This window comes from Apis mellifera, linkage group LG8, assembly GCF_003254395.2.
Source record: "Apis mellifera strain DH4 linkage group LG8, Amel_HAv3.1, whole genome shotgun sequence".
Classification (NCBI taxonomy): domain Eukaryota; kingdom Metazoa; phylum Arthropoda; class Insecta; order Hymenoptera; family Apidae; genus Apis; species Apis mellifera.
The window spans coordinates 11,236,815-11,260,444 of record NC_037645.1 but is presented as its reverse complement, the minus strand read 5'-3'; the positions used below and the strand labels follow the sequence as shown (position 1 = coordinate 11,260,444).

The 23,630-nt window shown below is 31.8% G+C and overlaps 1 protein-coding gene across 1 annotated transcript; it reads right to left on the bottom strand.

Annotated features, from left to right (window-relative positions):
• Positions 1–21,148: 21,148 nt before the first annotated feature.
• LOC100576936 lies at positions 21,149–22,662 on the bottom strand. The gene is made up of 2 exons (XM_003251197.3): positions 22,169–22,662; positions 21,149–21,924 (listed from the first exon to the last, which is right to left on the bottom strand). Exons 1-2 carry the CDS (start codon positions 22,220–22,222, stop codon positions 21,238–21,240), a joined length of 741 nt encoding a protein of 246 aa, XP_003251245.2. The 5' UTR covers positions 22,223–22,662; the 3' UTR covers positions 21,149–21,237.
• Positions 22,663–23,630: the final 968 nt, after the last annotated feature.

The window sequence follows — 23,630 nt, the reverse complement described above, 5'->3', positions numbered from 1 at the left end:
TTATTTCGTCATTTTGCTCGAGCTCACGTGGTGAAACGAGACCTTTCTCCCACTCGAGCGTTCCATCGATCATTAACCGGTGTTTTATTTATCGCGAGCATAAGAAGATGTTGAGCCAGCGCTGTGAAGTTTCAGGTCGGACGATTTCGTTAGCCAAGATTATACTTTTAAATACGCGTCTATAAGAGGATGTTGCACCTTCTTCTTCTTCTTCTTCTTCTTCTTAGAGAACATCCTCGCCATCGGAAGGATTCTATGTCATGTAAATCTCCGGCAAATCTCTTCAAGTGTACCGAGTTTTATCGAGTTAAATAAATCCTTTTGGATTCATAAAGCCGGCGAAACGCGTTCCCTCATAGTCCCAACAATGAAACCATCTCAAAGTCGAGGAGGAACGCTTCTGCAGTTAACGAAATTTTTATTCTATCGTTTTTCGACGAAACGAAACCTTCTTCACCTTTTCTTTAAATAAAATCCTTCTCATTCGCCTCATTTCCAATATCTTGTATTTTAATTTATAATCAGTCACATCATGTCAGATGAAATGCATGAAAAAAATTTGTACGAGTAAATTATTCAGTTGTAAATACAAATTATACAAAAAAGTAATGGAAAACACACAGAGAAAATTACAAAATATATGGGTCAGGTTTAAAAAAAAAAAAGGAACATAATTAAGAAAAAAGGGAAGAGAAAATTTAGTTATCTTCCAAAAGTTTCGAAAAAAGAATTAATTTAGAAATATACACATATATATGTAAAAAGAAGAGAAAAATTCTCAGAGCACATCTCCAATTCTACAAAAAAAAAAAAAATCTCTTCTCAAAGAGATACATCATCGTTATCCCATAAAATAGTCAACGATAGAGTTTGCTCGATTTCGTTTCTAAGATATTTGGAACAAATTTCTCGTTAATACCTTCCATTTCCTTGGGTAGAAATCAAAGCAAAAATAGGGGCCACCTGGCGAGGGTTGATACGACGTGGAAGGGGTGCGTTCGCATCGTGGTCAATGTTTATCATCCGACGTCACTAACTTATGTCAGAATTGGAAAAGGTTGATGGAAACGGGGCTCCGTGGTTCCTTGCACGGTTGGAGGGAGTTGGTTGGTCGCCATGACGACCAGTGATGGGGTAATTCGAGGCTGTGGTTCTCAATCCTTGGAGAAAGTATAAAAAAAAAAAAAAAAAAAAAATATTAAACAAAATTCAAAAATTTGAATACAACCAAGATAAAATAGAGTCCTGGTGTGTAAATGGAAATTCAAAAGTGTAGTCGAGTCGAGGATAATTTCTTTAAGAATTCATCTCTCGTCCACCGACTTATTGGCCTGAACCTAACCTAACCTAAATCTAACTTTAAGTTAGATCTTTATCAATTATCTTATTTTGTTTTAATTAACCTTGTGCGTAGAAGGAAAAAATAGATTAAGTGAGGTGTAATATGCGCCTAATTTTGATCGAACTCTGTTGTCATTGTATCTCTAAACAGAATTTATAATTATTGTTTGCTCAAAAAATTGAAAGTGCATTCGATCAAGAAGCTATATTATAGATATACTAATTTAATTAACCTTATTCTGCGAAAGAATATTCTTCAATTTTCGACGATGGTTTATAATAGTGGTACTGTAAATATTTTTAAGATTATTTATCACCATTCTTTCTATTGTACCGTTAATTGAATATCATTGATTGAGAACCTCTGGTTTGAAGGATCGATGGCGCAGTAGCGTGATATCAAGTGGTCGGCACCTTTTCCTTATCCCTTCATATCCAACAAGTGGAATAATCATTCGTAATTGTCTCGTTATTAAATCAATGATTTCCTAATTTTTTTTAAAAGATTTCGAATTCGACTTTCGAAATCAAAAATTGCATTGGATTAAAAAAAAATTTTGAAATTAAGAACTCGAGCGTTCGAAAAAAAATTTATAAGTTATATCTCAAAATTCGAAATCTTTTAAAAAAAAATTAGGAAATCATTAAAGTTATATCTCAAAGTTTTCCTAATTTTTTTTAAAAGATTTCGAACTTGAAAATTGCATTGGATTAAAAAAAATTTCGAAATTAAGAACTCGAGCGTTCGAAAAAAAATTTATAAGTTATATCTCAAAGTTTAATGATTTCCTAATTTTTCTAAAAGATTTCAAAATCGAAAATTGCATTGGATTAAAAGAAACTTCAAAATTAAGAACTCGAGCGTTCGAAAAAAAATTTATAAGTTATATCTCAAAATTTAATGATTTTCTAATTTTTTTAAAAGATTTCAAACTTGAAAATTGCATTGGATTAAAAAAAATTTTCCAAATTAAGAACTCGAGTGTTCGAAAAAAATTTATAAGTTATATCTCAAAGTTTAATGATTTCCTAATTTTTTTTAAAAGATTTCGAACTCGACTTTCGAACTCGAAAATTGGATTAAAAAAATTTTCCAAATTAAGAACTCGAGCGTTCGAAAAAAAATTTGTAAGTTATATCTCAAAGTTTAATGATTTCTTAATTTTTTTAAAAAGATTTCGAAATCGAAAATTGCATTGGATTAAAAAAAAACTTCGAAATTAAGAACTCGAGTGTTCGAAAAAAAATTTATAAGTTATATCTCAAAGTTTAATGATTTCTTAATTTTTTTAAAAAGATTTCGAAATCGAAAATTGCATTGGATTAAAAAATCTTCAAAATTAAGAACTCGAGTGTTCCAAAAAGAATTTCTAAGTTATAAGTTATCTTAAAGTTTATGAAATATTGAAAAATTTAATCCGAAAGTTTAAAATTTTTATTACTTCGAAAACTCGCGAAAGAACGCGAAAAGCGACATGAAAAATTAATTTAATCCAACAAGTGGGATGCCAAAGCGTTCGTCTAGGGAATAGGTCGACTCCTAAGGATTTATAGGGATTTTTCGGCTGGTTGTGAGAAGAAGAAGATTTTTTTGTAGCGAAGATAGCGATTGGATTCGTAAGTTGCCTCTCTGACTGGGATTGCGTTTGCAAGATATCATTTAGGGGGATGAAATTTCGCTGACCAGAAGCAACGATAGAGCGAAGAAAGAGCGAAGAAGAAAGGTTTTGCACGAGTGAAATGGGAATTTAGAAGAATGCATCAAATCTTGTAGGATTTTGGCGAGATTCCTCGAGTCTTGCTGCGATAAAAAACGAGTAATAAAAGAATTGCACACCCTGAATTATTAGCAGAATTTTACAATTTCTTTTTCTTCTCATCAAACGATAATCGTCTTTCAAGATCTCAGCTCCCCTTGTTAAAAAGAATAATATTAATTTTCCACGAGATTTTCGACGATTTCGACTTTTTCCAACCGGCGTATGAATTGAACGAGGAAAAGAAGAGGGAATTCTTCTTCTCGTAAGTATAATAAAATCGATGATATCGAATCCAGATTAGATGCCTCTCTCTTCTTTTACGGCCTTTTGAGCGTATGAACTTTTTTAATCCCCGACTCAAACGAACGAGTTAAACGATCGAGAAGGAACTCTTTATCGAATCGGGCAACTAGAGGGGAAAAGAAGGAGGAGGAGGAGGAATTGTTCGAAGGGGAAGTCGGCCAAGTAATTCGAGGTAATTTCCTCCGCGAATCACTCGAAATTAGACAATTATCCTCTTTTCATCCCGTCCTTATATCACCATAACCATAAAGTATCGCCACTTAATTTCTTTCTTTCTTTTTTTTCTTTCAATTCTGCTTCGTCCGCGTGAAAAATATCCTCTTCCTCCTCTTCTTCTTCTTCTTCTTCTTCTTCCTCCTCCTCTTTCAATCGTCGTAAAGTGTTTACCACTTCGCTGCACCTCTATTTTTCCCTGAATTTCCGCCGAGGAAGCGCGGTCCTCTTATTTACCTCCATTCCCGCCATTATCCACTCGATTCTTTTCGAATCTTTCAGCCTTTAAAATACCATTTCGTCGATTGACTTATATGTATACGTATGTATGTATAATTAAAGCTCCAACGTTCTTTTCTCCTCCTCCTGAAAATTCACTTTCCACACACGACCATTCGAGGCTTCTCCATACAAAACAATTTTTCTTTCGGTACCCCTCTTCTCCCCCTCCCCTTCTTCCTTCTTCTTCTTTTGTCCGCATCGAGTTTCTTTCAGAAAACTCTGTGCACCACCAAGAGATGTACGTGTTCGGCAAAGTAAGAAAGAAAGAATACTTTATCCCTATTCTAGTTTCAGAAAAGGTAGAACGAGATTGGGTTAGTCGATTCTTTTTTTTTTTTTTTAAGAAATTGATTCCTTCTTCTTCTTTGAAAATTCTCTTTCTTTATCTTTTCGATTTTCAGATTCCTGATTCTTTTGTATAAATTTTCTTATATTTTCTTACTTGTCATCGAAGAATCTTTCGTTTCTCGTCAATCGAAAATCTTGTATAAATTTTCTTATATTTCGTAAATATTTCGGGATGAAAGGTATGAATGGAAAGGCTTGCGGAAAATTACGTCTGAATACGAAAAGTGAGAAGATGGAGAAGAAAGGGAGAGGATAATTCAATTATTCAATTCCGTTATATTCCCCCGCTCATTCAATCTCGACCATTTCCATTTTGAAGATGGTGTTGCGACCCTTCCTTTCGAATTATTTTCTCTGTGATTATTATTCACTGTGATGACGTAATAGTAAGAATGTTTCTTTACTTTTCGAGTTTCTTCGTGTTTCTTTTTTTTTTTTTTTTAGTGTTTAAGATCTTACTAAGATCCGTAAATCTCGACAGAGAAGAGATTATCTAACGTGAAGTATATAGGTAGAATTATTTGTAATTTGATTAATTTTATATTGATATTGTTTCATTAATTTCGATTTTAGATAGAAGAGCAAGGAATGATATAATATCATTATAAATTATAAAATGTAGAATAGATTCTTCATTTATATATAAGAAATATATAATATTCCATTAAATTTCCCTTTCGTTTCATTTCTAACTTTCGAATCGAGACGAATTGATCACTTGGAAGAATAATATTCAGTAATCTTCGATAAAGATACGAAAAATTCTTCAAAGTAGGTCGAGCTTCCAGATTAAATCCTTTATCTGTAATTCAATTTTCACCAATTTTTCTCTCTCGTCGCTCTCAATCATTGTCTCGATCCATTTCGTTTGACGAAAAACGAAAGATTCTTCGATGACAAACAATATTCGAATTAAAATCTTATTCTTTATTTTTTTTATCGATGATACTATCTTCCTCTTCTAGAGATATTAGTATTTCCTTCGACGACAAATGCCTAACCTAACCTAACATGAAGAATCTTAGAAGAACCTAACACAAAAAGAACCTAACTTAACCTAACCTAACCTAACCTAACGTAACCTAACCTAACCTAACATCGAACTAACTTTCGATATAAAAAGTTAGGTTAGGTTCAAAAACTTCTTTCGAATATTACATCTTCCTGTTCGAATCTCGTGCAAAGTTTTGTGCAATCTTCGAATCAGATAAAGGAATTTCTTTTCTCATCGTGGAAACAAAATTGATAAATTTATCGAGATTTAAATGGATCGAACATTCAGTATGCAAGATTCGTTAAGAGGCGACAATTCGAATGAATCGATGAAACGAAGTATATATGTGTGTGTGTGTGTATAAGATCTTCAATAGAATTGGAATATGAAAAACGAGGAACCCGACGGAGATTCAACGCGATTTCCTCTGCAAATCGGTCCGCAGTTTCGACACGTTCCGCTTTAATATCGAGAGCTTCGATCAGTGAGCTTCATCCCCTCGAGAAACGTTTCATTGGCTTTCATCGAAAAAAAAAAAAATCAACATTAGAAACGCGTCCTCCTCGTGTTTTCTCTCCAAGTTTTCGGGGATAACTCACGAGGAAGTTGGAATCCCATCCATCTCTCTGAAAGATAGATTCTTCACTAGCTTCATAATATTTTTTTCATTTCGATAATATCATCGAATAAATGATATTCTAATGAAATTATCTTAGCAATATCCTTAAAAAATTCTTGTAACGAGGATATATTATTTGTTATTGTGTTTGAATCTATTTTTCCTTAAATGTTGCATTTTGTCGCAAAAAGGAAAGAGAAGAAGGAAGAATAATGTTAAAACTCGACGATCAAGTGAAATATTTTTCGAATATTTATTTGTTTTTTCTGGAGAGAGAAGAAGGGAGGGGAGGGGGCGAAATTTTATTATACCTGCTGAAATTTCATCCGTGAAAAATTTTATCGCCGGGTTTAACGGATTAACTTGATTGAAATACGCGGATCGTGCTTATGAAAAATTAAACGATTAAGTGTAATCAATCCAACCAAAAAAAAAAAAAAAAAAAAGGATGAAAATGAATATAGATATTGATTACGTATAATTTCGGATAATTTTAATTCGCTTATCCAATAAGACTGATCTTTCGACAGCTGCTGTCAGTCTTTTTTTTTTTTTTATTGCTTTTCTTTCCCTTTTAGAAATCGATTTAGAATTTTTTAATAAAATTCGAAGGGAAGGATATATGATATCACAGAGTTTATTATCTCGATATATTCGAATTTTTCGAAGGGAAAAAAGTTTTTTGAAATTTTTCAATCGAAAGATAGTGTGATCCATCAAAGTTTATGCACGAGGAATTCTTTTCTGAAACGTATAAAACGTTATTATTAATTGAGTGGGCGGTGTTTCAATATCAATTTCTAATTAATCAATTAGTTATTATTACTCTCCTTTCTTCTTTAACGTTTTCCTTCGAGTTGTAACGCTTCGCTGTAAATTTCCCCCTCAAAAAATTTCTTATCGTTTCATTTCTCTCCTTAATTTACTTTCTTTGATTTCACTTTCCCTTTTACGCCCTATTTATCCATGCTTCTATTTGATCCCACTTTTGTCCCCGATCCTCCATTGTTCCTTCCCTGTGCAATATCCTTTTGTCTTCTTTCCCGATACTCTCCCTCCCTCCCCTCCTTTCTGTTTTCATTTGTATTCCCTCCACCTACACCCATAGACATCTCTGTCCAGGAATAGAATCCCCCATTCCCTCAATTTTTCATTCTTTATTCAACTTTATTTATCCAACTTTATCCACCTAAAGGATATTTCCACTCCTTTCTTCCCATCTCCCTTCGTTCCTCTTTCCCTTTTCGCCTCGTTTTCAACCTTCCCTTTCGCACTTCATCCATAAATATATATATATACATATATAAATTTAATAATCCAAGTTACGAAACTAAAGTTACCAAAGATAATTTATCATTATTAATTTTATGTTGCACGAACAAACTGTTACTAAACAAGCCTTCCTCTCACCCTTTTCACATTATTTACCATCATACTCTGCTTCCTCTTCCATCTTTTATATATATATATCTTTTCGATGCTTTTTTCCCTCTTAAACCTTTCGCTAGGTAGTGATGGGTTCGAGAGTTCCATTATCGATCGAAACGAATTATTAATTTTCGATTATTGCTCGTTCCATATTTTTTTTTTTTTTTATTTAGATATTTAGATACCGTTATTTCCTATTTACTCGTGTTTTCCATATCAAGAAATTCGACGTAACGGAGGAACGTAACGGATAAATTGGATCAGAAGATTCATTAGCGGTAAAGGATAGTTAGTCACGTGTTTGGGAAATGTGTTTCGTTCGCCGCAACATTATTACGTATTCTATCAATTTCGAAAATAGAATGTGTGCGTGTAAAGGTCATGGGTCTAGTCGAGCACTCTGGCAATGTCAGAGCCGGGCGTTAACCTCTTAGAAAAAAATAAAAGATGAAGTTAAAAACCAAGTTGCTTTACTTGTTAAAATATTTGAATTATATTCGATCCGTTTCTCTCATCTGTAATCTCGACTATTACAGTTATATCCCCCTATTATTATTATTATTATATTTAGAACAACAAAGTATCGAATTTTATCTTTTCAACTTCCATTATTAAATTTTATCCATCTTGCGCATTTAATCGTGATGAGATTGGAAACAATGGAGAAAGAAACAAAAAAGGGGGGAGAGTGTTGCAAGAATGTTACGGAACATTCTACACCCACGCAAAAACAGGAAGATTAAAATACTTAAGGAAGATCCAAGGCTGAGCTATACTTGAAAAAATATATATATATATACACACACGTAAGATTTAAATCTTCTCGAAGGATTATCTTTTTCTCCTCATCTCATCCTCTACCCTTCTCTATTTCTCCCCTCTGCATCTTCGTTTACTCTGCACCCCTCCTCCCCGCCAGTCGTCTTTGATCATTGTCACTCGAAGAACAGCCTACCCCTTCCCTCATCCGCCCTCCCACGATACACGAAGTCATAGGCCGATGCGAAACGCTTCGAGAGACGCGGAGAAAAACCTTGTGCCGGGGTTCAGCCGTGGATGATCGAGCTTGTTGCTTGTTGGACGCGTGGCCTTTTAAATCCGTGGCCGACGTGTATATGTGTGTCTGTGTGTGTGTGAGTGGATACGTCGATGCTACTATGCATTGGGTGATTCGATACTTGTCCCGATCTTTCTTCCTTTAAAATATGATGAGAGACTCGAGAGATTCGAGATGTAATGGTTAGAGAAGTAGAGAGAAATAGAAATTGAAGAAAGAGCGTTTGACTCGTTTAATTTTTCTCTCTTTCTTTTCTTGGAGATTCGAAAGAATGGATATTTTTTTTTTCACCTCCCAAATTGATCGTTTTCTAGAAAAAGTTTTCCTTCGTGATCTTGGTTTCAGGCGTGAAATATACGGTAAAATTTATCGTTTCCAAGACAGTGAAATTTACAGCGAGGGGAGGAACAAGATTGTTGTTGACACACCGGGTATATACACGGTGTTCAACATCGCATGAATGTGCCGTCACGTTGACAACGAGGAAGACGAGGGGAGCAGGGGGATGGAAGGCACTCGAAGTAAACCACCTCCCCCCCTCCCCTTGTCTTGGTTAACGTGTGCACACAGTATGATGTTGTACTGTGATACGTCATGCGATAAATTGATATCAGCTGCGGCCGGTGTGCGTTCACGCTTTCACCGCCGCATTGCAACTGGTCACTGTTATTACGTTTCCTCCTCTTTTAATTTCCGCTTCCCTCCTTTCGATTCCGATTCCGTGTAAATCTATTGATAAATTTAAACGCTCCGTTTTTCCAATAATTTGTTAGTTCTTTCGTTCTCCTCCTCTCTCTCACTCCTAATTTTCTTTAATTAATTGATTTAAGGAATTTTTCAGCAACCCCTTTGCCGGCAAATTGTAATGACATTTAAAGAAAGATACATTCGATATTCGTCGATAATAATGTTGTTAATTTTGAAAAATTGATTAGAGAAATAATAATAATAAGACAACTTAGTCTAATTACTTGACTTGACAAGTGTCATGATTATATTATATTATATTGATTAAATTTATAATCTCTTTGTTTTCAATAAATTGTAATAATATTTAAATTGCAATACTCTCGATATTCATCATAATAATATTATTATTTTTGGAAAATTGATTGGAGAAGTAATAATATTAGATTTTAAATTCTAATCTAAGCTAATTTTAATTCTAATCTAACCTAACTTAATCTAAGCTAATTTAATTTAGTGTCACGGTTATTATATTATTATTATATTAATTAAATTTATAATCTCTTTGTTTTCAATAAATTGTAATAATATTGCAATATTTTCGATATTCGTTATAATAATATTAAATTTTTATTCTAACCTCGTTTAACTTAACACATGATACGTGTTATATTATATTAATTAAATTTACCACTTTATCTGCCGATAAATTGCAATAATGTTTATCAGAAATTGCAATACTTTCGATATTCATCACAATAATATTATCACTTTTGGAAAATTGATTGAAGAAATTATAACATTAGATTTTAGAATTCTAACCTAACCTAATTTAATTTAAGCGTTACGATTATATTATATTATATTAATTAAATTTATAATCTCTTTGTTTTCAATAAATTGCAATAATATTTAAATTCCAATACCTTCGATATTCATTATAATAACATTATCACTTTTAGAAAATTGATTGGAGAATTAATAACATTAGATTTCAAGTTCTAACCTAACCTAATTTAACTTGACGATTATATTATATTAATTAAATTTATAATCTCTTTGTTTTCAATAAATTGCAATAATATTTAAATTCCAATACCTTCGATATTCATTATAATAACATTATCACTTTTAGAAAATTGATTGGAGAATTAATAACATTAGATTTCAAGTTCTAACCTAACCTAATTTAACTTGACGATTATGTTATATTAATTAAATTTATAATCTTTTTGTTTTCAATAAATTGCAATAATATTTAAATTCCAATATCTTCGATATTCATTATAATAACATTATCACTTTTGGAAAATTGATTGGAAAATTAATAATATTAGATTTTAGAATTCTAACCTAATTCAACTTAACAAGTATAGTTATATTATATTATATTATATCGATCAAATTTACTAATCCTCACTTCTGCCAACAAATCACAATATCTATCGATATTCATCCTAACAATATTTATTACTTTTCAGAAAAGTCGATTACAATAATAATAATAATAATAATAATAACAACCCAAGAGCTTGACTCTAACTTAACACGTTAAAGTTATATACCTCGATTATACCAATTGACAGCAGCTGTTTAACCGTCCCTCGAGAGCTCTTCCGGTAAACCGGAAACGCTCGCAACTCCGCCACGTGTGAATATAAACAGTTAAGAAAAGTTGTAATTGAACCGGTTAAATCGAATCTCGGTGTGGCGAAAGGAGGAGGAAGAGGAAGAGGAGGGCAGAGTCCCCTGAATTCCTTGGTCGCTTTCCCCTCCACTCCTCCCAAATAATAAATTCTCCACCCCCCCGTCTTAATACGAAGTTAGTCCCGTTGTAATTACAAGTTAGTTCAATTCATTAATTAATCGCGTCTTTGTCCACGGAGGTCGGCCCGTTTACTACCACGAAGCTGATTACATCGGGGATCGGTGAAACTAGCTCGGAATTGCGCGTTGCAATTTCGTCTCTCCCCCCTCCCGCTCCTCTAGCGTTTCCACCGTTTCGAGAATCTCTCTGTTTCGAGCTTCCGTACCGTTCGTAGGTGTGTGATTAATTGGCCAGTGACACCTGTTTTTAACTCAACAGTCGGGGAGAGACTTTGAACAGTTTTGGAGTTGATGGTTTGGAAATTTGAAAAATTAAAAATAAAGAAATAAAGACAAAAAATTAAATTTATTACAATTATATTGTTATTTAAGTAAATATTTCTTTTTAATAAAACTTATTGGAAAGAAATATTTGAAATAAAGCTTCTAACTTTATCCCCTCCTAAAAATTTATATTTCTATAGATTATGTAATATAGAACAACAAAAAGACAAAAAATTAAATTTATTACAATTATATTGTTATTTAAGTAAATATTTATTTTTAATAAAACTTATTGTAAATAGATATTTGAAATAAAGCTTCTAACTTTATCCCCCCCTAAAAATTTATATTTCTATAGATTTATGTAATAATATAGAACAACAAAAAGACAAAAAATTAAATTTATTACAATTATATTGTTATTTAAATAAATATTTCTTTTTAATAAAACTTATTGTAAAGAGATATTTGAAATAAAGCTTCTAACTTTATCCCCCCCTAAAAATTTATATTTCTATAGATTTATGTAATAATATAGAACAACAAAAAGACAAAAAATTAAATTTATTACAATTATATTGTTATTTAAATAAATATTTCTTTTTAGTAAAACTTATTGTAAAGAAATATTTGAAATAAAGCTTCTAACTTTATCCCCCCCTAAAAATTTATATTTCTATAGATTTATGTAATAATATAGAACAACAAAAAGACAAAAAATTAAATTTATTACAATTATATTGTTATTTAAATAAATATTTCTTTTTAGTAAAACTTATTGTAAAGAGATATTTGAAATAAAGTCTCTAATTTATCTCCTCCAGACTTAAAAATCTATATTTCTATAGATTTATGTAATAATATAGAACAATAAAAAGACAAAAAATTAAATTTATTACAATTATATTGTTATTTAAGTAAATATTTCTTTTTAATAAAACTTATTGTAAAGAGATATTTAAAATAAAGCTTCTAACTTTATATGCCTCCCTAAAAATTTATATTTTTATAGATGTAATAATATAGAACAATTTTTATATAGTTATGTAAACATTATATTTTCAATATAAAGATTTATATAATAATATAAAACAATTTTTATATAGTTATGTAAATTGGAGTTGGATTATTATTATTATTATTATTATTAGAGATTCAACTGGATTGTTTTACACAGAAATTGTCTTTTAATTGGCTTTGAGCTTGGCTACTACTCAAATTTTTAAAATGATATTATTTTTTTTTTGAAATCTAACGTGAGTTGATTACACGATCACGAACGATCATTCTTGTTGTACTAATATATTTTTCGTGATCAATGATCTCGATTTCTTCTTTAATTCGAAATCATATCCGTAGAAATAAGAAATTTTTGCAACGAGATGAAAAAAAAAAAAGAAGTTAATGAGTGTCAAATAATTGAATAAACAAATCGACCAGAATTGAATTGAATATTTTATATATAACAATTTTGAAATGAGATTATTATTGGCAAAAGATTAATACTAATCGATAATAGAGGACTTTGATCTTTTTTATCGAAGAGAATAGAATGGTAGAATTTAAAGATTCCTTGCATTAACATTTCACAAGTTGTTAATTTTGAAATAATCAATTTCTAATTTGGGAAGATCTGTAAATTGGGATTCGTAAAATTATCGTAATTAATTTTGTTATCGTTATTGAATGGAATATCTGAGAGGCAAGTAACGTTTAAAATTGAATATTTGAAAGTTTTTTGAAAGACACGAGGTATTTGTTGAGCCATTGAAGGGGATGAGAAACCCTCGAAGTTTCGTCTTCTTAAACAACCTCGACGGGTCAACAAGTATCAATTAAACTTTCGTGTGACACTTTCGTGAGATTAGAGATGAATCGATTCCCTTCATCCTTCCATTAAATTATCGACAGGATTGACTATTTCCACTCAGCTGGATCGTCACTGGCATTTACACGCCTCGCATGAAATATATATGCTTGCCACGTTGCACACTATCGAAGTTTCGAAATTCAATTTTCCAAAGTTTAAGGATTCCTCTCGATTGAATTAGAATCTTTTTGGAAACTATTAACAAGGCCGTGTCATGTCTTATGGTTAAAAATATTAAATTTAAAATAAGTCTGCAATGTCTCTAAGTTAATTAAAATATCATCGTAACTTTCAAATTTCATCGAAGTTTTTTTAACATTGTTCAATTATTTTGCAAATAATTTTTCAGCAACATTTCACATGTCTCATCAAATATTCATATTATTCAAATAAATTTTTCTATTCAAATACGCAAAATTATCGATTTAATATTCATAAATATCAATATATTCGTTATATATTTGAATAATCAAGATACGATATATTTGAATAATCAAGATAAATTTATGAATATACATTTATTCAAAATCTTCTCGAGATTTACTTTATTTCATTTTTCCTACATAATTTCGTTCGATATAATTAACAATAAAAATGATAAAAGTTTCAGAGACTGATTCATAAACTTCGAGATTTCTTAAAATTGAATTCGATCTTTGAGTATCGAGAATTCTTTTTACCTTCTCTGCTATAATAATTATTAAAAAAAAAATAGATTACAAATAGTTGTATTTGAGAAATCCTTTCCAAATATTCTTAAACCGAACATTTCATCAACCGAATGGAACGCTCGTTTCGAACGAAAAAAAAAAAAAAAAAAAAAAAAGAAAAATGAAGTTCGAAAAAGATTGCAAGTTTATCGCGGCTCCAGAAAGTCGGTCGAAGATCAGAAAGTCGATACTCGGTGCCTTCAAATTTATACACCGTTTGTACATTGAGCTTTTACAATCGTAACCGTATATAAAATATGCAAATCCATCGACCGACACTTTTCCACTGGATAGATGTTATTTCCATGATTGTAAGAAAGTAAACTAAACTGAAACTGAAACTATGCGTATGAATAAAAGAAGCGACTATCTTTTTTTTTTTTTTTTTTTTTTATAGTATTTCCAGCAATCTTGTTGAATTTTTCTTTTTTTTTCAATTTATCTCTCTACGCGATAAATCACAATGAATTTCAATATGAAACTGGAATAAAGTTTTCCAATTATTTTTCCACGTGGCAAGTCGTGATAAACTTTAATGGTTCCACGAGTCCGATTGAATTATAATACACTTTTAAACATTGTTTAAGATTTGTCGATTTACTTCTTGTCTTCTTGCTAAGATAAGACAGTTTGGAGCAACTTTATATTTATTATTTGAAAATTGCGTTTCCGTTCGGAATTTTTCTTCTTCGGGAAAAAATGAAATGTTACGTTGTTCGAAGAACATTATTGAATGGACTTCTCAATGAAATTATGTAAGAAGGGAATAATTTATTGGTCTTGAGAGAATAAGAATTAAACGATCGTTTTACAAACAATCTTATAATACTCGATTTAAATAATGTCGCATTTAAAAATGTCCCTCTAGAATGAGTAAGAAGTAATGTAATTTGTCGTGAAAGTAGAATAAACTGTATGTCTGACCATAGATGGCCTAATTCTACTTGCCGCATTTACGATCTCTTTTTCCTTTTAATTCCTAGTGTAGTAGAAATTGAATTTTATGTACATATTTCCTCCAATCTTTATAAAAATTTCTGTAAATCTATATTTCGATATTAAAAAAAAAAAAAGATTCAAAAATCGAGTCAAATTTGATTATAAAAATTGCAGAGTTAAAACAAGATTTCAATAAATCCATCAACGGCTTCGTTCATCTCGTTAACAAGGATTTGAAATTTCCTTTTCATATATTTTCATCGTTCCCTGCTTACTTTCAAAAAGCTTTTTCAACAACAAACGTTGCATTATTAAGTTTAGAGGAAAAATTATCTCACCTACTAAAAAAAACAAAAAAAGAAAAGAAAAAAATCACCACATTGCTCGCTCGACTTTTAAACACAGGGCTTCCCCTTAATATTAATAATGAGACACCCGGGAATAGTTTTTACGGTGAAGATAGTAATTAACGCAGCAACGAAATCTGAGAAAAGAATATTAAACGGATTTATTATCTTTTATTTTCATATTTTAGTGTTTATATTTCGTTTCGTATGGGAATTCTTTCAATATGTCGTTTAAAAGATAATTAATTCGTAGAATAATTTATTTTTATTTCCTGCCACAAATGAATCCAATTTATCGAATAATATGGTGAAAAATTCTAAGTAATAAATAACCGTGCTTCTTTTTATTTTTTGTTTCAGGTGAGTGGGAAGCTATTCTATGAATATCTGCAGATTTGTAAGTCGATTAATATACGTTATATTTTTATAGAATTGCTTAAATCGAGAATAAATTAATAATTATTATGCGCTGTTTCATTTAAATTTATTGTGTGTATTGTAAATTACGAATAATTTATTTCTTTATCACCGTCGAATAAAGTGAAATCGATTTCGGTGAATTCTACCAATCGATTGTCGGTTAAGTAGAAAACAGTATATCATGTACAGAGAAGGTAGAACGCTACAAGCAGGAGTACAGTTTGTAACTGTTGATAATATAGAGTTTCCTTCATTATCTATCATCAGTAACGAGATGATAATACAAAAAGACTTATCTTAAGAGATTTGGTGCTCAAAAGATAATTGCCCTGAAATACTGATTGTGCAAGATGTGTTTTATTAAACTTTTCATTTAACAAATTTTCGCATAAACAAATTTTTTATCAAATTTTTAAAAATTTGTAATTGTAATTCCAATCAATTAGCTCTATAATTATCTTTTATAATACATAAAAATTAAAAAAATGTATAATATAAATAAAAAATTTAATGTAAAATGAATTGATTTTGATATTATCCACAGGAATAATAATATTAAAAAAAATTATCCTCATAATTATTTTAACTATTGAAAGAATTAAAACAGGTGAGCAGTATTTTCATGAACATTCGAGTATTGAAGAGTGCTGAAAAAGAAAAGATAGCCAGAAGAAAGTGGGAAACCACCCTTCCACAACTCTTACAGCCGCAATAAGTAGTTCGAAAACAACAGATCAATTTCACAATATTAGTTAGAAAGAATTATAGACATTTTACGTAACATTAATTCTTAAAATAAATTTAGTAATTCAAATAAATTGAAAACTTGATCTTTGCAATTAATCTTTTTTAATTAAAACTCAAATTAAAGTAAACATATATTTTATAATATTTTATATAAAAAATGCAATATAAGATTCACAGCAAACGCGATTATTATTTTCCTACAACTCTAATATAATATAATAATAAACTATAATTTATCTATCGCAATACCAGTCAAAAGAACAATCATTTACCCCATGACATCATGACTGTACGAGCAGAACGACAAAGTAGCAACAGTGACTTTCCCATCCTTTAAGTTTAAGAGATGAGAAATCATTCTTTCCAACTCTCTTCGTGACGGATTGACAAGCCTCTTCGTCTTCCTTCTTCGAGCACGACGCCCGTTGAAACTTGAAATTAGCCTCGAGATTTCTCAATCGCAAAACAAAAAAACTAAATGGCGAGAACTGAATGACAAATATGGATCGTCGCGATCATCGTGTCCTCCACACGTGCAAAATCTCAACGTTCGTTTCGAAACCGAATTCACAACCGCGACCACGAAATTCGAAAAATCAACGAGCAAAACCAGAAACGAGTGGCCATCGACCGCCACTCGTCTCAGTTTCGCTCTCGACGTTTCAAGTTGTATTTCCTGAAACAGATTGTCAAACAGATTGTCGTCAGAGACTGTGTAACAATCTGCCCAGTCTTACCCATTAATTAACATCAATTCACATCAAAAAGCATCTTATCTCTAGCTCTATATTTTAAAAAGTAGCGAAACAGACGCTCCAACACATTCATTCTACGAAATATTAATTCATGAAATATTAATTTTTGATGTATCGTAATATTTATTATAAAAAAAAAATACAAAATGCAATTGCACTTTGCAACTTGTCATCAATATAAGTATGATACTTATAAAAAAAAAGAATACAAAAACATGACTTAACCTCAATCATTAAAACCAAATCTTTAATTCCAATAATATCATTAAGAAACTTTACAATCGTAAAGAATATATTTCACATATTTTCTATTTAAAATTATTCAAATTAACGAAAAATTGTTTATCAATTTCCTTTTATGAGGAAAATATTTAACTTTACACATGAAACTTAAGAAATCTTATAATAAATATAATCGATATAACTTCATTCGTTAAAACCAAATCTTTAATTCCAATAATATCATTAAGAAACTTTATAATTGTAAAAAATATATTTTACGTATTTTCTATTTAAAATTAACGAAAAATTGTTTATCAATACAAAGAAAATATTTAAATTTATATATGAAATTTGAACTGAAACAAATCTCTAATAAATATAGTCGACATAACCTCAATCATCTGCTTAAAATATTCTCAATTTCCACACGATTGATAATAATTTCTCATTACGCCTACGATTTTAGATACATTCTTTCTTGAAATCGATGACTAATAATATCATTACATGGTAAAAATGTATCATCGAAATTTAAAAATGTAATAGAGATTAAAACAACAATCGAGATAGTGATCGTGCACAACCTGTTTTCCACATTGTATGTATGTCAATATATTTTTATTTCATTCACTGTTGTCATTTTTGTGTTACAACTTTTCAATGTCAAATAACAATTTCAATTTTCTCCATTTCCTATCGTTTCTTTGGAAATCGTGCACATATTCTTTCGATCTTTATTGCATTTTTACCATGCAATGATTATTAGTCATCGATTTCAAGAGAAAATGTACTTAAACTTAAAGAAATGTCAAATCGTAAGCGTAATGAGAATCTCTGGAATGATTATCTTTTTCTTGTTGCAATTTTTATATTACAACTTATCAATCATCAAATAATAATTTTCTCCATTTCCTATCGTTTCTTTGAAAATCATGCATATATTATTTTAAAACTACTCGAACAGCATCTGAGCGATATCGTGGATGTAAAAAGAGTCAAAGCTGAAAATCCTGAAAGACGTTTCCTTTCTTCTTCTTAACGGAAGAGGAAGAATTTTCATTTTTCTTTCATTTTATTGAAAATTATTTTAATGACTCCACTTTGTTAATTGTGTCAGGCGAAGAAAAAAAATTGAAAGTGGATAAGAATTTAAAATAGGATTAACGGTATGCAAAGCGAAATAATTGGCTCTAATTTAATTATCAAATAATCTCGAGCCATTCCTTTATCAAAGCGCATCTTCGAAAATAGGAAAGCAACGTTAAAAAATATATTGCCTTGATTCTAAAATTTTTCTCGTCAAATATCTTCTTGCGCAAACGAAAAATAAACGCATATTTATGTTTCGTATCACAATTCGTGAATCGTGATATAAAAAGTATGGAAGAACACTTTCCTCACTGACGTTCAAAAACACAGAAAATTATCACTCACGGGTATAATAAAAAATCGAAAAGGATCCACCAATGTCGACTCGAAATTTTCGTTCCACGATCGAAGGGATAAAATAAATACAGGCGACTCACCATTCCATGATTCACTTTAAAATCATTCCATACGAAAGGCAACGCTAAAGGTAACTGTAAAAAAGCAAATAGCAATTTAGAAATCGTTCGAAATTGAAAAAAAGAAAGTCGAAATTTTAATGGAAACTTCGATGAAGATTGCCAACGAAAATTAGAAGATTCGAATGGAAATCGAATCGAAATTCAAAAGAATTTAAGGATCCAACGATTCTGCATGGACGGAGAAATTTGAATAAAAATGTGAAAGATGGTAACCTCTTCGCGTGATGGATGACCGCTTTATCCTCCTCTCGAGAGAAGCACTGGTGGAAACGCGTGCTCGAAACGAATATTTAAAAGAAGAGTAAAGACTATTAACGCGATCGTTTAAAATCGGCGAGCAAACATTCACTCTATTTTCGCGTTCTATCCATTAAAGTTTAAATAAACTATCACGGAGCTCTAAAACATTGGCTCTAATTTCCAACCAAGGATATAAATAAACGATCGCGAGGCTGATTTTTACGAATCACTGCGTACGAATTTCGTTAAAAATTTGGTGAAAATAAATATTTATTAAATATAAGAGAAGCATCCTTTTCTTTTTTCTTTTATTCTTCCATTCAAGCGAAGTTTCGAATTTTAAATTAATTTAAATAAATTTAAAATTTAGATAACTTTTGGTTGATTGGAAAATTATGTTGTATGAAAATAAAATTCGAAGATGTAATAAATGAAAATTCAAATGAAACGAAACTTATAAAATATAATTACACATTAGAGAAACAAACGAATGTAATTGTAATTGTCTTAGCTTGTCGTCATTTTTCAAAGATTAATTTTTCCATTATTCCGTTGCAATGTATTTAATACGATATATCTAGTGTAATATTTGTGATGTAATAATCTCTGTAACGTGATAATTTTAAACAAAAAAAAAAAAAAAAAATATGGAGAGAAACGACAATTACCATGTTTCTCACCAAGCGAGGAGGTGACTACGTCGAGGAATAATAAAAATGAATTATTAAGATTATCTTACCGTGAAAATGAGCCAAAACGTTGAATTTTAAAGAAATCTAAATTATTTTAAAAATGGAATGATAATTTAATTGCCACTATATGGAAATATCTATTAAGATTTTAATAAATAAAAATAAAAATAAAAAGTGTAAGCGAGGAAATAAAACGAGTAAAAATTAATAAATGAATTGAAAGTAGGAATATGAATAAATAAATAAATAAAGATGAATGAAATTAAAAAATGAAAGTATAAATAATTATAAGAGCGAGCGAAGGAACGTTAATTTAGAATGTTATAAAAATAAATAATTAAAAATGAAAAAAATTTCTAAACCGACAGAATTTAATTAATTTGTATTATAATAATCTCGACGTATACGTCAACCGACAGAGAATGAATTCTTTCTCGCGACCCTCTCTCGTATTTATAGAAACCGAAGTTCAACGAACGTATACGTTCCTTACCGATTGCTTTATTAAATTAATTTTTCGAATACAATAATCAATAATTCAGCATTCTTTTGAATTTTCTTTATCATTAATTTATGCATTCAGCATAATTTATTACAATTATACATTACGACGAATTTAATAATCCTATTTTTTTTATAAATAAAATTAAATTTGGTGCATTATTTATATTCACGATCTTCAATTAGCATTTTAAGCAAATTTAAAATTATAAAATTACAAAAGATATTTCGTCATATATTATTCATGATTTTTACATTAAAATTTAATTTTAATTTAAATAACTAAATATATCGAGAACTTTATTTTATCTTAAATGATAATTAAAACTGGAAACGAAAACTAAAATAATTACACAGTTTTGCAGTTGTAGATCCGAGAATAATTTCAAGTATAAATTATCAAGTATACGTCTTTTTTATTAGAATAGCGTGTGAACACGATTCGAACTCACGTCGAGAGAGCTGCTCGAGTTTTCTTCGAATAATCGAAAATGAAAAATTGTATACATTCATTCTATTTAGAAAAACGGAAGAGGATGTATTTTTATTATTCCGGAGGAAGCATAACGATAAGCTTACAATTTTTATCCTCCCTTTACTTGGAGAGGTTAAAAATCGGTACAGAAGTTATGACCTGATTCGTGTGAAAGCTCGGGAGGAGGTTCACGTGACGCGAAAGGATTTTCGCTGACGTAATCAGCCACCCCACACATCAGCCCCATATTGACCAATCGGCTTGAAGAACTACCGTTGTTCGCTCATGCACCGCTGTTTTAATATAACCTCGCCTATTCCACCCTATCCTCCTACCTTTTCACCATTCCTCGACCATCCGTCGCAAGTGTCACCACGATTAGAAAGAATAGATAGAAATTTGTCTGAGCTGTTTCGTCGTATATTAAATTATATTAAATTAAATGGAAAAGGAATCATTAACCTCGATAGAAATGAAATCATATCATCGATATCATATATAAAAATATAATTTTATCAAAGGATACAAAAAGAAAATGATTACAAACTTTAAGAAAAACTTTAATTTGCGCGAAATAGAAAATTCATTTTAACCTTTTTCCTGTTCCGTTCCATCGATTTCCTTCCTTTTAAAGAGTGCCAACTCCTCCAAGAGCAGCAATCCCTCCAGACGAAGGGTATCCAAGATTGGGGATCAAGCCTCTGGAGCCGAGATCGGTAGCCGCTAAGCCAGAGGAAGCCAGGCCAGAAGACCCGGCCACAGCGACACCGCCACTGGTGGCGCTGGAATCGATCCTGGAAGAGAAGCCGGTTCCAGCTGAGCTGGAGGACACGGCGGACACGACGACGGGAACGGATTGAGACACGACGGGGACCGTCGTCTGAGGAATATTGACGTGTTGGGAAACCGAGATCGGCTGAGAAGAGGCCTGTAATCTAACGGCAGGTGGCTGGGCAGCTGCTGGCCTCTGATGGGGCATGTGAACATCCCTGACCACGGGCACTGACTGCCTCGAGTAATAATAAGCAGGCCCTGACAGTGAGGGATACCGTTGAACGAGGACTGGCGCTTGGTGAACGATGGCTCCACCGCCTACCAATCCTCCAGAAAGTTGGCCAGTCCCGGATCCATCGGCCAGTCCCGTTAATCCGAACCCGTTCGATTCGAAACCGCCATCGTGTCTCGAGGCCAAGTCCAGAGCAACCGGTGATCCCGCCGTGGCCAACAGGATTCCTCGCTTCGTCTTTCTCGCCTGTTTCCCGGCTGTCTCGGCTTTCCCGGCTACCACTAAAAGGCCCACCAAAAGGAGAAACACCTACAAAAACGAGGAGGAGAGTTTATGAAAACGTGAATGAGCTTTTTCTTTCATTTTAGTGATGATGGTCTTCTTTTTTGAATGGAAAGGTATGAATAATGGTCAAAGTTAGGCAAGAGGAATAAGGAGGAAATAAAATTATCGCGTTTCCTCGTATTACCTCACAGTTATCCAATGAATAATCCGATAATTAAAAAGTTAATCCCTCTTAATTCTATGAAACAGTGTCTTTTCGTCTACTTACAACGTACGCGGTCCTCATCGTTGCTCTCAAATGGCGCGGATTCGAATGTGCCATCACTCGTTTCGGTTCCTGATTTTATACACCTATTTGTGCTCCCTATACACAACGATTCACTTTCACTGAAATCGAGCGTCGTTCGACGCCCTGCTCGGGTATTTCCAATTTTTCTTTCTCTCTCCTTTTCTTTTTCATCCCATCATCTGATCCCTCTGACCGGCGCGGATGTAATACATAACCGCACACCAGGCTCGAAGACATTAACGATTCCGCGTCGAGCAGACACAGGCGCACACACCTAGGACACCATTACTCATCGTTCGCCTCGGAATACGTCGTTTTGTATCCGTAACACCAATCTCCGGATTCGGTATCGTGTGTCGTGCACGCGTAATACTCCTGTTTCTGCCGTGTCGTGGAGCACGTCTTTTGCAATCAGGAAATATGTCGCTGATTCCCTCCTTCTTCTTCTCTTCTCTTTCTCTCTATCTGTCTGTCTGTCTGTCTATCCGCTTCTGTCTCTGGATGATCTCTCTGTTTCTAGGATGAGTTGGGATATGTTTGAGACTGTTTGTGTAGAATCGATGTATCAGGCATAGAAATGAGGAATTCTTCAATCAAGATTTTATTATGTAAATCAGGATCACAAGATTATCTAAAATTGTTTCAATCTTAGATAGATATTGTTTGCCCGATCTTTCTGCCGATCTTCATCCTCCAAATTATTATTAATTTCATTATAATTATTATACTTTTTTATTATAATTATTATTAACTTTTGGGTTTTAAATCTTTGCTACGCGATTTTTTTGCACATTCCTTTTTCGCGTCTGGGTCTCAGTACTCATCTAAACGATCCTCATTCTCCAAATTATTATTAATTTATTATTAATTTCATTATAATTATTATTAGTTTCCGACTTTTTGCACGTTCCTAGTAGCGCGCAAATATATTTCAACAGCTTCGACAGCCGATTTTCTGACTGGAAACTCTTGTGGAGCGCTCGTGGAGCGAAGGACTCTTTTTGAAAACGGAAGGACGCTGTTTCGGATGGCGCCACGAACGATGGTGAAGTAATTCGAATTCAAAAATTACGATCGTGGAAGAAATGGGAGAAGGAAGTTATTTGCGTGTCTAATATTTTATCGTGTGTACAGAATATTTCGGGATATTTCTTCATGTCTGGATGAAGAATAAGGCTAATAAAGTAGGATAGAGCTCCACGTTATTTGAGGATAAGCGGAGGCCTCATTTTCGAGATTTTCATGGATTTTCATATAAGGCGATTTCTTAGGTTAAAAGAGGCTCCGATATCATCCTATGCAAAATTTCATAGACGTGAATAATCATTTTGTAAATAATCATTGCTGTTTACTCGGATGGTAAAGTGTTACCGACGAATCGTTACAACTTTTATCTATAAACAGAGACATATAATATATATTCGAAAGGGAAAAATGAAGA

Coding starts and splice junctions, on each gene's coding strand:
- LOC100576936 (XM_003251197.3), bottom strand. CDS start 22,222: ATGGCACATTCGAATCCGCGCCATTTGAGAGCAACGATGAGGACCGCG. Junction 21,925..22,168: donor CGATGAGGACCGCGTACGTT/GTAAGTAGACGA, acceptor TCGTTTTTGTAG/GTGTTTCTCCTTTTGGTGGG.